Below are 17,259 nucleotides of genomic sequence, written 5' to 3' on the forward strand. Positions count from 1 at the left end.
TTATGACACCGCACACGTGCAACAATCTTGATTAAGCAACATCTTGGCATTGAAGGCTAGGATATAAGATTAACAATGTCATAATTAAGCTTTTCCTTTAACAACCTATTTTTTATCTTAGATAACAACTATCCATCGGGCATTGGAAGTTCATGCTCCTTTAAGGATGTGACAAATATATTGAAAAGCAACTTGAGTTTGTAAAGAATATAATTCTTTAGCTTATTAAAAGACATTCACAGATTAGGCGTGTTGAATGTAGCCTTAAAATATATGACAATTTCATCATGCATTGAGTGCTAAAATTGCTTCACAAAATATAATAATGCTCATAAAGAGTTCTCTAAGAAGATATATGGATATAGTTGTAATTGCTTCATAAAAAGCTTTATCCCATTCTTTATTGTCCCTTAGAAGACTAAGGGTCTTGTAAACATACTGGAATATCAGATAAATAACCTTATAAACCTTTCTTAGATCCTTATAGCTAAAATCCCCTTTGAAGTGGGTCAAGAGAAATTTAAGGTAATATAGTACTCTAGCTGCGGGGTAAACATATGTCAAATAACCAAAACTGAACCGTTTATGACTTAGGGATCCACTCCTACTATCATGCATCCCGAAAAAATCTATTTGGAAAATAGGCGTAGTAAAGACCTTATGCATCCGAATCAACCTTATTATGCTCAAACCATTTTGTTAGCATTATCTTATTAATATAAGGCCTTCTAAGGACTGATTACAATGGTTTATTGCCTAAAAAATGAATTTTTTCTTAAGCAAAATATGGACCTGTAAACACTCAAGGAGGATTTTTTGAGTTGATAAGGAATTATAAAAAGCATCATAATGCTTCGTATATGCATATAAATCAATAATTTAGATAAGCTTTAATTTCATCATTATTCTCCTTCTTAACAAACATCTTACATATGTATGATCCTTTACTAAAATATTTAAAAACATATTTAATTAGTATTGATTGACAATATATCTTAATATTGATTTGAATGTTGTATCTTAGTAAGAAATTCCTATTATATGGTATAACATGGTTGTTGCATAGCTCAATATTGTTTTTTAGGATTAAATGGCCTTGTTGTTCATGATTTATATAATAGACAAATCCATTTTCATCAAAGACAATGTTGTTTTTAAACTTTATCGAAAACACTTAAAGCATTTGCCTTCTTTCATGCATTGAGCTTTTGGGTTTGAAAGCATGGACTGTGTAACATAAAATTTGAGACAATATTATAGCATACTGGATCAGCTTCTATATCAGAAAAAGTAGTTAAAATAATGGAATTAACATCCTCAAAACTATACACTTTAATTCAAAGTCAAACCAATAAAGAAGATGATTATGTAGCAATCCTATATTTTTTGGAATTCAATCGTGTAAGCATCTAGTAATAACTTGTGGGCAAAAAAACTAAATAAGAAGGAATGAATAAATTGTTGGATATGCATAAATAAACAAATGAAAACCAAAAAGAATTATACCTGCAATTGTATAGCCAAAAGGCTTTTCTAATTTGGTGTAGGTGATCGTATCAGTAAGTTGGCACAAAAAAACCCTTGTCGAAATGTTGGGCTTATCTTTTTGCTGGTAAGGCTTACCTTTACGAAGCTATCTCTAAATCTTAGGGTAATTAGATTTGCATGTAAATATGATGGAAAGATTTGGGTTACCATAAGCCCTATATATAGCCATGGCATCTTTGTAATTATTGATCATATAGCGTGAATTGTTGATTAAAAAGGAGGAAATGATAACGTTCCAGTGACATTCTCCCTAACATATCCTAATAGAATAACTTCATGTATACCCTTATAAACCTTCGTTCATATGTCATTTTGAGTTGCTCTAATATAATCAAGGTGGTCTTCTTCAATACTATAAATGCATCAACTAAAAGCTATTTGTATAATCAACCACCTTTAATACGAGTATTATCATCCCTTTCATTTTCATTAATAAGACAGGCGTTGAGCTCTCATCAAAACCTTTAATCATTTATTTGATGGTCGATGTTCTTAGTTGGTAAACGTGATGTTGCATTGATAGCCATCATCACTATAGGGGAAAAAAAGAAAAGAAAAGAAAAAAGGGTATTGCAAAGCTATATATTTGGGGTAGAGCTTGGAGACATGCTTCAAAGGTCGTAGGCAACTTTTAATGATCAAGTCACACTTAAAATGAAAATCATCTCAAACAACCAATCATCTAATATCATTCAATGAAGGATTATTATATTGACGTGAATCATTATCCTTTTTGCCTAGCGAGAGCAATCTATAGTTAAGATGATCAACATCATAAAGTCTTTGCTTTGCATTTCTAAATGCCTTAACCAACTTATTGATTTTATCAAACATCTTTATAAGTTCATGCATGATGCTTTCATCTAAAGAAGATGGTGAGTCATCACTATAAATGGAGCAAGATGACATGCGACTTTATTGTTAGTATCATATACATAGAGTTAAGAGAATTTTAAGGGTTCAACATCATTTGATAGTAATGATCCCATTAAATATGGTAATGACCATTAGTTTTAAAGACATATAGTCCAAGTCATATATATTAACAAAACTATTAAGCTTCATCCCTATTGATGTGAAAGAAAACATCAAGTTATATGCCCGAGCATTGGTTCAAGAGTTTTTAGAAAAAGGTTCCAATACTTGGATTGAGGAGAATGTCAAGCAATAAAGGTGTTGAGCATAAAACTGAGATCTGATCATTTGAGTAACAGAGTAAAAAAGATAGGTATTACTATGACGTATTTCTAAACCCAAAAACAAGCATTGTAATTTGGCATTTAAATGTTTTGTCTTTAAAATCAGTATAGTTATAAGATTCACTTGAGAGTGTCTTAACAAATTATAAAACTGTAAAAATGCATGGATAAAGATATGCAAGGGGAAAAGAGCAAATAATATAATAGTTTGAACTAAGAAATGAGAGGGGAAATTGAAATAAATGCATTAATCACTCATATTTTTTTTTCTATGATATTCATATTGGCCAAATATAGGTCGAAGATGTGGAAGAACATCAGGAGCTCGATCACTAAGAAGGTCAAAATCAGTTGGATGTTGATCACTGAATGGTGGTATGTTTGAGAAATTTTATTCAGGCGGTCACTCCTCAAAAGGTTCATCAATATGCAACGCTTGAGAAGCATTTGATGGGGAGGATGTATTCCTGTGTTTGAAATTAAGTTGTCTTTGCACATTGGTTGATCCATCAACCTAGACACAAGAAACAAACGCAGTAGGCGATGTGGATGAAGAGCCATTATGTGATTGACCAACATTGTGGCATAATTATGAGGTGGAGTTGTAGGGCAAAGTCAATCATGACTGATATACTAAAACGACTAAAGTCTTTAACAATGGCCGATCATAATAAAATATCTATAATTGAGTGAAAATCAATGAGAGAGCGACATTAAAAGACTGTGTGCCTAGTGGTTAGAGCAAAGGATTTAAAGCTGCGGGTTTGAAAGAGAAAGAACATAGAAAAAGAGTGATTGGTCAATGACTTGAACAACATTGAGAAACCTTGAACCAATTTTAAGCAACTTGTATAAAGAATAAATCGATTAACATGTTATATAGTAAGAAAGAAAAAAAAAAGAGTAAGGCTTGATATCCTAAAGCCAACATATGAAGAATGGTTCAAAGCCAAATATTAGTAGCGAGTAAATAGATTTGAATTAAACATGGTAGATTTTCATAACACAAACACCAAATATTCTAAAACAATTACCAACAGGAAAAATATGAAAGAGACAAAGAAGCAACTCATCGTGTTTAATTCTGCTATGATCTAGTTTGCAAAAAGCAAAATATAGCCTAAAAGGAATCGAATGCAAGCATTTAACATATCCAAGGAAAAAAATTAAAAACAAAAAGTGTGTACAAAGTCAAAGCAAGCAATTAACAAAGCATGAAATCGTTGAAGATTTGTAAGCGACTAACCTATCAAAGTTAATTGTGTAGAATTTACATATCAATATTAAGCATGTAACTTAACATAATATGGGAAGTACAAATAAATACATATCATTACAAGCCTAGAGCATGTAATTGAGATGACAATCCAAATAAAGAATAAAAAAAAGAGCAATGAAAACGTAAGAGAAAAGGGCATAAACCTTAACAAAGCAAGGATGAATGAAAAGTAGCTGTGAGAATGTGCTAGAAAAAGACTGATGGTTGGTAATTTGCTTATAAAAAAAAACTAATTACATCAAAAAAACACGTCAACAATTGAAACGGATAAAAGGTTTTAACAAAATATTGTTCATATTCATATCAAGCCCTGCTTAGCAAATGGAAGGTAATTGTGAAATAACAAAAGGATACTAATGTAAAGCATAAGGCAAACCGAGGCATATCAACAATCTAGAGGGACAAAAAAAGCAACGTCTCTTGAAACCATTACAAAGAGTGTTGGCTGTGAGGGGAGCAACGAAAAACATTTGGAAAAGCAAAGGAAAACCAATAAAAAAAGTCAAGAAAGCACCAAAAGCTTAAGGCACATCATAGGTAAGAAATGCTAGCTAATGTATTTCAAACACAAGACAAAACAAAGCTAGGATAAAATGATGATCTAAAAAGACTGTAATAAGTTGTCAATAACTTAGTTAACAAAACAAGCACTACAAAAAGAACCAAACAACTAAGAGAAATCAGAAAAAGCAAGGCACCTTGCAAATAACATTGACTAAGCAAAAAGTGACCAAACCCTAAAAATATAAGAATAAATACAAGCATAACACACCCAAGGCATCAAAAGTTTTTCAATTAGAACATGAACCATAATATATAAAAAGATAGTTAACAAAAAAAATAAAACTACCCAATATAAGCAACCAAAGATTCCACAATCAAGTTAATATATTATTGTCAGCAAGAACAAAGCACAATAATGTTTACGAATACAAACTCCCCAAAGCAGCTTAATGCATGAGAATCAACATAAAAGCAAAAGGAGGTTGAAAAAACAATGAGGTAGTTAGACCATAACATAAGGAAACCAACAAAATTCACGTATGTCGAAGTAAAATATCAAATGAAAAATAACCTTAGACAACATAGAAATGAATAAGAGGGAAAAAAAAATAGCAAACACGTCAAGATAAATAGAGAAAAGAGAGACAATATAGAAGGGGAATAAGACAATATAACAGCCCAACGAAAGAAGCCAATGAAATCAGAAAAGGCTTTAGTTTAATAAGCGACAGTAGTCCATAAAAGTCTACTAATACATGTAGAAGTGATAGTAAACCTTTGAAACTCAAAATAGAAACCAAAAATTATCAAAGGCTAATGCACATGGTAGTCACAAACCACTGGAAAACAAAGGAAAAGTGGTTAACTCCTAGTGTTGATAATGCTAAATCCTAAATCCTTGTTACAATTATTAGTGAAAATCATAGCCCTATGAATGGAAAGAAACTTATTAGTCCTTTAAGTCCTATGTTTAATAACCAACGGGGAAGAAAAGAAAGACCTAAAACAACTTGTAATGGCCAACAAACAAGTAAAATATATGCGAACCAATAAGGATAAAAGATAAAGCTATATCAAACCAAGTCAGCAAGCATTATTATAAATAGTCCATTAAAAAGAACTGAAACACCACATTCTTAAAAATACATTTGGAAAAGAGGAAAAAAAACATAAACAATTTTTAAAATTTAAAGCAATGTATATGAAATCTCCTTAAATGCAATGGCTCATAAACTGATAACTGCATGAGAGTTTAAGAATGCAAAGTCATCTAACAAAGAAAAAATAACAAGCCTATTATGGTTCCACCAACACCATGACACATAGTAAACAAGAGTAAGAAGTGAAGTCCCCTACTCAAACCACACCCTCATTTTCATTTCTTTATAGATTTAACATAAACAATAACAATAATAACATTTTCTTTCTGATGAGAGTTGACCCCTCAAGATGTTGTCATTTAGGTGCGAAGACAACAATGTTTTTCCAACAAATAACCAAGAGAAACAACAAATCACATTTTATAAAAACATAATTAACTTGAAAGTGTCTTTTGAATTCCCTAGAACCCATCTCTTATCTTACCCTTAACATTTCTTATTTTCATAGAACTATCTTGCATGTTAAAGACATCCAATGTACATAAATAAGGGAAATGACAACTTGTTGTGGCAATCAAGCGAGGTAGCTTATATTGTTTCATAACTTATAGGAAAAAAAACAATAAATGAGGTGTACAAACATGGCCTAGCAGGCTAGACACTTGATGCCCTCATTTCTTGTATCATGGAAGCCAACTTCAGAATAAAGCAAACACACATAGGACATCGTCATTTGGTGTAGTAGAGGGTGTGATAAAAAAAGGCATTCAATATCATGCTTAAATAAAAAAAAAAGTCTATTTGCACACTTTTTATTTATAATAATGCAAAGAAAGGTGGTTACTCATACAATGATGAACAATAGAAAATTCAAAACAACAAATAGAAAACTTCAGCATGACATTTATATAACACATGTAAACAATTTCAACCATAAAAAAATGAACCTAGAAAAGCAGCCAATTCATGTATACAACAATCATGAACTTGCAGCACAACACAATGACCCAAGGAGCAAGAACGATCACAAAACAACAAATTAGAAGGAGACAACAAAAGGAAAGAAGCGGGAGCATAAAAACCAAGCAAAAACAAAAGAAGCAACGACATAGAAAACACAAAGAGAGGCACAAAAAATGTATGTAAAATCAATAGATAAAAAGATGTTGGCCCATAAAATACAAAGAAACAAACCTGTTATAGATTACAAAAACCACAAAAGTCAATCCTAAGCTAAATTATATCAACCTACAACTACCAAATGAGCAACATAAAAAATCAATTAGCAAATCCAAAGCCAAATAATAAAAAAAATAATGCAGAAAGCAAAAACAATGTGCAAACAGGGAAAGAGACTTAAAAAAAGAAAATTGTAGTAGCTCGAAACCAATTAAGGTCCTCTAAAACCTAGACAAAACAAACTAAAAAAGGTATACTTGGGAAAATTAGAGGGCAAAAGGTCAACACAAACACACACGTTAAGAATAAGCACCCTAATTCCAAGAACATAGACAAACCAGAGGAAGCACACACAATAGAAGCAGGAAAAAACTCACCCAACACACTAGAAAATCACCAAACAACAGCTTGAGAAATGGCCTCCTATGAGAAAAAGGAAAAAAATATGCTTATATACCCCATCATATCCCCTAGAATTGTGGACAAAGTTTGAGGGAGAGAGAAATATCGAAACCCAAGAAAGAAAAAACAACTCTCCTTATAAGTGTTCTTGTCACTCTCAAAAGGAAGTGACAAAGGCAACAAAAAATATACCATGTGAAACGGGAAAAAAAACAAAAGGAAACCAAAAGGTAAAAGGGAAACAAAGAAAGGAAATAAAAAAATCTATCTGGTCAAAACAAAGCTCAATCAGACAATTCATATGGAAGCCCACCCAACTAACCCATCAGAATCTAACCACAAACCAATTCTAACTAAACCAATATGAGATTTCTCAACACAGAAAACAAAGCAAAGAATATGGCAAGTAGGGCCACAAAAAGGATTAATTTAACGCACAATGATGAGAAATCTACATGCTAGTTGAGAAGAAGACCCACCAAAGTGACGAAGTGAAGATAGTTGGGGCCGCAGAAAAGCACCAACTCTAACGAGAGGCAAACAAATTCATCCCAATCCAGCCTTGCCTCTCCATGATAGAGCCGTGAAAGATGATCAACCTAACCATATTAACAAAAAACTAAATGTGGAAGCCGATAAGCTCATGCAGATGAAACAAGAAAGATAGTGGTAAAAATAAAAGAAGATAACGTCCAAAAAAAAAAAGATCATGTGAGACACTGAAAATGCCTTAGATAAAAAAAGAGTGGAAACAATAATAATTGTTAGAATCCCAAGTTAAAGTAGTTTTGATCCACAATGCACCACTGGACATTTTTATTTAGTTTTTCTGTTAATTAGCTGTGAGGTACTATGCATGAGGTATATTTTTAAATGGAGGATGATTTCAATCAATTTGAATATTCGAGGGACCAATATATACATTGTTATTAATTAAAATGACTCGTTTGTGATTACAACAAATTCAAAACGAAAGTCATGTGCGATTTGTCTTCTCGCAGCCAGCCACCCCAAACTGACCACAACATAAACAACAACAAAAAAACCTAAAAAATAAACACATATTTTCCAAAAAATTTCGAGCTTTGAAAGAAGTTGATTGATTGACTGGTCGGTCGATTGAAGTTAGCCCACCACCAGCAGCGGCAGAAGCAGAAGCAGCAGTCATGGCGTATGCTTCTCACCTATTTAAGCACTCAAAAAAGGTATAATTTATCATCAGATCTCTTTATTGTTATTTGCTGAACGTCTCATTTCTAATTTTTTTAAAAAAATAATAATCTTAAATTGAATTTCTGGATTTTTTGTGTAAAATTTCTTGTATGCATCTTTAGTTTGTCTTTTTTTCTTTTTTCGATTTTGACTTGAGGGTTCAGTTTTTATTTTCTGTAATTATTTTGTGGAAAACTCTAATTTCCTTTCTGATTTTTCATTTTGTTTAATTAACTTATGATTTGTAGTAACTGTTTTTGTTTTTTGTGGTTTCGGCAGTTACGAAATCACCAGCATGCCGATTTGGTGCGTTGGTTATCAAATGATTCTCACCTCTCCGGTGGTAAAAGAAACGGTATGTTTATAATCTCTAGCATTCATGGGAAATCGTTGAAATCTGATGCTAATGGTTATGATCAAGTAGTTTTATTTAGCCCCTGTTTGGTATTGCATTCCAAACAGCAATTGGGCAAAATTTGAAAATTTTTTTTGCTTAATTTTATATGATTTTTAAAAAATAAAAAAAATATGATTTTAATGTATTTTCAAGTGAAAAGACAATTTGAAAAGCAACCGTTGCTATAGTTCCAAACACCTGGTTGCTGATTTTGTTTGACTGGTATGAGTTAATGCCGTACTTCGGTCGGACGCTTAGTTTTATATATATATATATATATATATATATATATATGATTAGATATGTGTAGATTTTGATTGATTGGTAAGAAAATTTTAATGGCGGGTGAGGTTTAGGAATAAAAAGATGACTAGTGAAAAGCGCATGTTAAGGGATTTGGGTTTGTTTTTAGTTGTTGCAGCAAATGTTTTTCAACGAGAGGTAAGTGTGGTGTTGTTGTTGGAAGTTTTGACTTGCAGTTATGAAATTTGGGAAGTGATAAGTGAAAGAACATGGTGTCTAATGTTCATGGTTATCGCCGTCGCTATGTGGTTTGCTGATTTTGAGTGTGAATTGTGCATCTGCTTGTTGACTTTGGAGTGGAATTTGCATAATTTTTTATTTGTTTTAAGGTAAGTTTGTTATTGCCAGATGCTTGGGCAGTTATGGAAAAAAGGAGGTACTCTAGCGCTGCTGCTAATAGCACTGTAAGTAGCCTTCTATCGCCCAATCATTATAATATGCTGCATGATGCTGTGATTGGAGTCCTTCTGTTGCAATTTCTACATTTCTTCCCTTGTCTTGGATCCATTATTTATTCCTACCTTTTTTTTTTGTAAACTGCTTTAATTGAAGTTTGTCTCAGTTTGCGAACAGTTACATATTTTTGTTGATATGAAGGTAATGTCATTCGGTGCATCTAAGAAAGATGTTTCTAGGACGTTTATGAAAGTGGGAAGCCCAATTGCTGGACCACTATTTATGAAGGATTTTGCTTGGTATGTATTGCTTAGGTTTGTTCCTCCTTGGTCACGCCTTCTCTTGATGATTCCATTTTTCTGATTCTCTTCTTTCCAATCTCAGTTCACAGGTACACTGGAAGAGAGGGTTTTCATCTGATTCAGGTAGAGTTTGTGCATAAATTTTTATTTCTTTGTTTGAATTGCTGATCTAGCTTTGTTATCACACATCTCATCCATATACCTTGATGATCTCCTTTTCACTCTCTGAATTCTTGATTACGAATTACACTGACCATATTGTGGCTCCTTTCACCCTTTAAACCCAGCTTGAATTGTCACCTATTATGCAAGTGGCATCAGATAACATGATTGAAATTTATTCAATGATTACATTTGAGAATCACAGTAGTTTTGTGATTGTGTGAAGTGTGACAGGCACCTTGTCACTTGGGTTATACTCTGTTGAAATTACTCTTTCTTTTACTGCATTGCCAGAGTAGGGAAAAATGTTAGGCATGTGGTTCATCTGTACTTGCTTGATTTTAGATAATAACAGTTTTTGAATATTTGTGGAGGGAGTTTGTCATGAGTGGAAAATAGAATTCAGATATGGAAGGATGGTGGGATAAGTTTGCATGGAATCAATGGGGAAGTTGTTATGTTTATTTATTTAATTTGCTTTTTAACAACATGGATTTATTTAAGAAACAAAATGCTCTTATCTCCTAGATTTGAACTGGAGACTGTAAAGTAACATGAATAAATTTACTTTTATTCATGTTCTTTTTTCATCTTGTTGGCGAGGGTTTAAGATGGAAATCATGTTTCTGACATAGCTTCATTCAGGGTTATTTAATAGTCATTATATGTTGCAGGTCTTCCTCCACACCAAGAGATTGGAATGCCTTCTCTCTCACCCACAATGACAGAGGCATGTATCTTTCTTCATCTTTTTGGAACAACACTGTAGGCTTGGTCTGCTAAGTGACTGTTTTTGAAATTTCAGGGTAATATAGCAAGGTGGTTGAAGAAGGAGGGTGACAAGATTTCTACCGGTGAAGTACTCTGTGAAGTCGAAACAGTAGGGTCTCTATACAGTTCTAGCTGTGCTTAACATGTTGTTTGTCATGGAAATATTGATGCTTTCCCTTTACATAATTTTTTCAGGATAAAGCAACTGTTGAGATGGAATGTATGGAAGAAGGTTATCTTGCAAAGATATTGAAGGGAGATGGGTCAAAAGAAATTAAACTTGGCGAGGTACTGACTTTATCTGGCAGTTGGCAAAGTTGTGCGCTGAGATCTTCTTTTTCCATCTCTTGTTTCTTTTCTTTCTTTGGGGAGTAGGGTACTCAATCATGGAAATAAGCAAACTGAACACATTTTGGTTGTCTGGCACCTTTCAGATTCCACAATTTTCTTTGTAAAATTAAACATTTTAGTTTCGGATTTAGGTCTCTGGTGTTGGTAATACTACTACATAGTGCTGATAAACTTTTTTTCTCTATATTATATATAGGTAATTGCCATTACCGTTGAAGATGAGGAAGACATTGCAAAATTTAAGGATTACAATCCTTCAGCATCAGGAAGTGGTGCTACTTCTGCTAACGAGGCTTCTGCCCCCACCCCACCTGCTTCACACAAGGAGGAAGTTGAAAAACCAGCTAGTTTACCAGAACCAAAAATTTCCAAGCCCAGTGCAGCTCCTGATGGAGATCGCACTTTTGCCAGTCCTCTTGCAAGAAAATTGGCTGAAGATCATAATGTTAGTAATTTGAAGTAGTTAGTACATCTAGAATATTTTCATTCAGGGATGGAAAGGCATTTATTGATCTTGATCCACTTTCAATTTACACTTATTGATGCACTTTCTTTATCATGGACATAGGTACCCCTCTCAAGTATCAAAGGAACGGGTCCTGATGGCCATATTGTGAAGGCTGATATCGAAGATTACTTGGGTATGACAATTAAGCTGTCTACACTTGATGATGTTGGTTTTTTTGGCTGTTCTCTATCCCCGGTGATTTGATGGATAAATGTTATATGCTGGCTGTTTAGTGTGTGATGTGAATGGTCTTGGCTTTTCTTGTTCTAGTCAAAATATATATGCTTCAGTGAAGAATTTCCCCCATTTTGTAGCTTCACGAGGAAAGGAAGCTCCAGCGACAAAGCCTGTCACCAAGGACACCTCAGCTCCTGCTTTAGATTATGTGGATATCCCTCATTCTCAAATAAGAAAGGTAATATTTGTAACCATCATTGTTTAGCCTAAATCCACGGGTAAGGATTTAAGGAATGTTGGCAGGGAACATTATTTCATTGGTCCACTATTTATGGATAAAAGTTCTGTTAGATGTTGAGGTTTGCAAATGCATGCCTGAAATTTCTTTGTTCTACCAAAGCTGAAATACCAACTTTTGGCTGAAAAATCACAGTTAAACTTTCTGTTTCAAAATGTAACCATGTCTTTTTCACTAAATTCCCCCAGAAATTTGGTGCCAGTCTGACAACTGTTTCTCATTAAGCTTGTATGAGATTCTTAAACTTTAGGATTTATTTCTTGGTCATTTCTGCATTTAAGTAACTCATGATGTCATATTATTTAGTACAGGCTCTCACATACATTTTTTCTTTTTGTCTACCACATATTATCTTTATCAAAGTTTGTCTTGAGGCAAAACTTGGCATCATTTTGACAGGTGACAGCTTCACGCTTGTTGTTATCAAAGCAAACTATTCCCCATTATTATTTAACAGTGGATACATGTGTCGACAAACTTATGGGGTTAGTGTTAGATTTTGCCAACTTATAAATGCAATTAATCTTTATGTTCCATATTTTTTAAAAAGATTTTTTGGGCACAGTTTGCGGAGTCAACTCAATTCGATACAAGAGACTTCAGGTGGGAAGAGAATATCTGTAAATGATCTTGTAATCAAGGTATACGAATATACTTCTTCATGTGTAGTATTGAAGCACTTACTATATTGTTTGGAAATACGAGAAGTGACCTCATCCCAGAAATTTTGCATAAAAAATCTATCGCAACCTAGAAGCATCCCTTTTCTGGTTGGATTATCTCACTTTACTTTTTAGAGTGAGCTCTTTTGACTAGATTGTCAACTGTGGCAAAGGGAAAGTCATTTAGCATGGTTTTATTTCTTTCTTTTTTAGTTGAAAAAAGCTCAAGTCATCTGAGTGGAAGTTTGAACTCAAACTGATGGTAGAGGGCTTGATCCTTGGAGTGGTTGTCCTGTGGACAGGAGACAATTTATCAAAACCACAAGGCACCAACATTTCACATTGGAACTATCCTAAGATTCTTTAAAGTGAAAAACTGAGTCAATGTTTTCCTCTATCTGAGCCATAACCTTGAGCTGTTAACATTCTGGACTTTAAGATGTTTATTGATTGTCTCTGTTTTTTAAATTTTTGCTAAAGAATAATTTCATGTCACTGTAACTACAGGCTGCTGCTTTGGCTCTGAGGAAAGTTCCCCAGTGCAATAGTTCATGGACTGATAGCTATATTCGCCAGTAAGTACATGGTTAATATACTCTTAAGATTAATGATTCATCTGTGATACCATATTTAAGATGATGTCTCTCTTCTTGCTTATAATGCAGGTATAATAATGTTAATATCAATGTAGCGGTACAGACAGATAATGGACTATATGTCCCAGTTATTAGGGTGAGTTATTGTCCAATTTCTGTTACGCAAAAAGTTTCTTGATTTTGTTCTGGGTGTAGAGCGCTTGACATGCCTTTATGTGGTAAAATTTGCAGGATGCAGACAAGAAAGGTCTATCCAAAATTGCTGACGAGGTGAAGAATTTGGCCCAAAAAGCAAAAGAGAATAGCTTGAAACCAGAAGATTATGAGGTTGGAATTCTGTCTCAGTTGGCCAGTGGACTGTTGTCTCATGTGAATTCCTTACGAATTTTGTTGTTTTTCCTTTTTCAGGGAGGCACATTTACTGTTTCCAACTTGGGAGGGCCCTTTGGCATCAAGCAATTTTGTGCGATCATTAATCCTCCTCAATCAGGCATTCTAGCAATTGGGTCTGGTAAGATAGGCACTTGGTAACAACTTTGAGACCAAATTAAGCTTCCACTTCTGATATTGACTTGTCCCTGTGCAGCTGAGAAGAGGGTCATCCCTGGTTCTGGTCCTGATGATTTCAAATTTGCTTCCCTCATGTCTGTAACTCTAAGCTGTGATCATCGTGTTATAGATGGTAAGCAGTTCTGTTAACCATCTTTTGTCATACAAACATGTTTAGCTTTATTCAACACCATCTCTGAGAATTGTGATGATATAACCCTGTTGGCGCAATTGGTCATTTTCAGGTGCAGTTGGTGCCGAATGGCTAAAAGCATTCAAAGGCTACATTGAGAATCCAGAGTCAATGTTGCTGTAGATTCCTCTACGGCCGCTTTCATCATTTCTTTTGACACTTATTTTCTTTTATTCGCGGTGGTGATTAACAACGAGGTACTTGGTGTAATCCCCATTGTCATTGCTGAGTTCTATTTGTTTGGCGTTTATGCATCACCCAGGAAACTCCCTCTGTAGTCTTGGCAAAACAACATTTGGTGGAATAAGTGGGGAATTGAGGCGTGAACAGCGAGCTCAATTTTGTAGTTGCAGAGTGTGAGAACCCTTTTTTGTGGGTAATAAACATGAGGTTTCCTAGACTTGTGTCATGTCGAACAGCACTAATAATCTGCTTCGCTTAGGAACTTAGAAAGCAGTGCCCATTTAACATGCCATGTTAAACATACTGGTAGAAGTAAAATTCCCGTTCCATAAATACCAAAGTCTTTCATATCTATGGTGGAAGTGAGCTCCCCTGCCTCGTAAGGGTTGTGTTTCAATTGAAGTTCAGTTGCCTCTCCCCGTCCTGTTCTTCTTCAGAATCAGAGACTAGAAAGACAGAAGCCCTTCAAAATATGAATAAGCAGTAGCTACCCATGATTTGTTGATTTTCATTTTAGCTCTGTGTGCGCGAGGGAGAGGAGGGGCAACTCGTTTCATGTACTACCTGTTCAGGCATTCCTGATTGTCTATTTTTTTTATTATTCGTGCCACAGCTGAATTCGTTCGCATGTGACGGTAAGAACAAGGACGTCGCAAGTTCATGCTTGGGATGTGAAAATGGTTATTTGACAGACAAGAGTCTGGTATTTGGTATTTTTTTCAAAAACAAGAGCTAGACGATATGTTATTTGTCCCCCTCTCTCGCATTGACCTATCTCTGGGCCACATGTTTGAGTTTTTTTCAACAGGTTCAAATGTAGCTCATTCAAGAATGGGCTTTTTTTTTTTTATCTTTTAGTGTTTTTTCAATTAAGTTCTTAGGTTTTTATTAAAATTTATCATTAATATTAGGTGATTGTAATTATGTTATTTTTTTATCATATAATAAAATAAAATAAATAATTTAACTCAATAGAGTTCATAACTAGATTATGGGTTTTGCTTATTGATTAGGGTGAATTTGATTTCTTTTTTTGTTTTTTGAAACACTCACATAATTTAATTGAAAATTCAAGTCAAGCAAAGAGTCAAGTTAGTATTTTGCAAGTTTAAACCAATATAACAAGTTTAATAGCATGCCCATGATTTTTTTTAATTGATCCTTTGGTTTTTTTTTTCTTTGATTTTTTATATTGGGTTGATTATGAATTATTTTTTATATTCTTTACCATATAGTAAAAGAAAAAAATTAATTTAACTCACAGGTCATAACCTAGGTTGTAGGTTTTGAGGATTGATCAAGGTGAATATGATTTTTTTTTCTTTGAATTTATCTAGTGAACAAAATCACGTAGGGTAATATCTTTATATAATTTAATTTAAAACTTGGTTTAAGTAAAAAGGTTGAATTGAGTTTTTTCAAGTTTGTAGTGATATATTAAATTTAATGACAATGAAAAAAAAAATGACAATCTAAATATTGATTTTTCATGTTAAAAACAAATTGTGATCCAAACCGCAACAAAAGCTATGTCAAGAAACTAGTTCTTAGCTAAACTATATTTATGTTCATGATGAAGTCAGAAAGCGTTCAATGATTCCAAACAATGATTTTGCAGATATTACCGGGCTATATTCTTTTCAGGGTGAAGCGCTCGATGGACCAAAAGTTTTTTTTTTTTTTCAACGCAAAAAATAAAAATCCTTTCCACCATCAAAATAAATGTATGTATTTAATAAAATAAATTAAAAAAATATATCTTAATAAATTTTAAATTACTTTTTAATGCTAATTAAAAATTAAATTGATATATCAAAATCAAAATACATATTGAAACATTTGATCAGGTCAAGTGGGGAGCTCTTCAAAATTTTCCTTATTTAATTATATAGCAATAAAAATGTGTTTATTGCAAGAAGAGTAACTCTTCCAACTCCATTGGAAAAAAATATTCTAATATAATTCCTTATTTTCTTATTAGTACATACCATATTTGTAGCCACATACCATATTTGTAGCCCACGTTGTGCTATGGCCAGATAAAAAGTTTTTCATGTAAAAAATAAATGTTAAGGGAAAAAAAATTTAAGCCTCTCATTGGTTCAATTAATAATTTAAATAATATAATTAAAAAATACAACAATAATAAATAAATAAATAAAAACAAAAAAAGGGTAAAAGAACTTGATCTCATAGTTATCAAACCCGATCCAGGGGCCTTGGCCAGGTCTCGGGTTTCATGGGTCAACCGGGATTAACCTGGAAAATAAAAAAATATTTAAAATTTTAATATTTTATATGAAAAAATTAAGAAACAACTCATGTGAATATAGACCATACATGTAAATAATTTTAAAATTTTATATTGTAACTAATGAAGTTTAAAAAAATATTTTAAAAAAATATATCTCATATTGAAAAGATACTATATTATCATTTTAAGTTGAAGTGTTTAAACTAAATTTTTTTTATTCGACATTGAAAAAATATAATTTTTTTTTTATAAACATAGAGTATATATATGAAAAGGTTTCAAATCCCACATTGAAAAAATAACTTTTTTTTAACATAAAGTATATATACTAAAGGATTGCAAATCCTATATTGAAAAAATAAAATATATTTTTAATATTTTTTAAAATAAAATATTTTTTAAATTGGAACATTAGAGACAACGGTGAAACTTCGAGATAGATTAAAAATATTTACAAATAATCAATTAAAATTAGGTCCAGCAAAAGTTTTGACTAGCACATATTAAGTAGAAAAAAGTTATATAAAAAAAGATAATATATAATATAATTTAGGTAGCCTTGAATTCTTTTAGTAATACCTGAATTACTTGAAAAATTACTCAAATTTCATAATTTTTAAGATACTTTACCTAAAATAAATAAAAAGATATTTCAAGTTTTTTTTTTTAATAGTGCTCACTCCGAGGGAGTTGAAGGAATGGGAAGACAAGAAAAGGAAACAAATATCATTTCC

General features: G+C 32.8%; 1 protein-coding gene across 1 annotated transcript; it reads left to right on the plus strand.

Moving 5' to 3' along the window:
* Positions 1-8,188: 8,188 nt before the first annotated feature.
* LOC133701722 (dihydrolipoyllysine-residue acetyltransferase component 2 of pyruvate dehydrogenase complex, mitochondrial-like) lies at positions 8,189-14,486 on the plus strand. Its single transcript, XM_062125765.1, has 19 exons — positions 8,189-8,416; positions 8,703-8,778; positions 9,472-9,527; positions 9,721-9,818; positions 9,904-9,944; positions 10,658-10,713; positions 10,789-10,863; positions 10,950-11,042; positions 11,302-11,550; positions 11,674-11,746; positions 11,928-12,028; positions 12,488-12,573; positions 12,654-12,729; positions 13,258-13,325; positions 13,416-13,482; positions 13,578-13,673; positions 13,755-13,857; positions 13,933-14,028; positions 14,141-14,486. Exons 1-19 carry the CDS (start codon positions 8,378-8,380, stop codon positions 14,209-14,211), a joined length of 1,620 nt encoding a protein of 539 aa, XP_061981749.1. The 5' UTR covers positions 8,189-8,377; the 3' UTR covers positions 14,212-14,486.
* Positions 14,487-17,259: the final 2,773 nt, after the last annotated feature.

This window comes from Populus nigra, chromosome 8, assembly GCF_951802175.1.
Source record: "Populus nigra chromosome 8, ddPopNigr1.1, whole genome shotgun sequence".
Classification (NCBI taxonomy): Eukaryota; Viridiplantae; Streptophyta; class Magnoliopsida; order Malpighiales; family Salicaceae; genus Populus; species Populus nigra.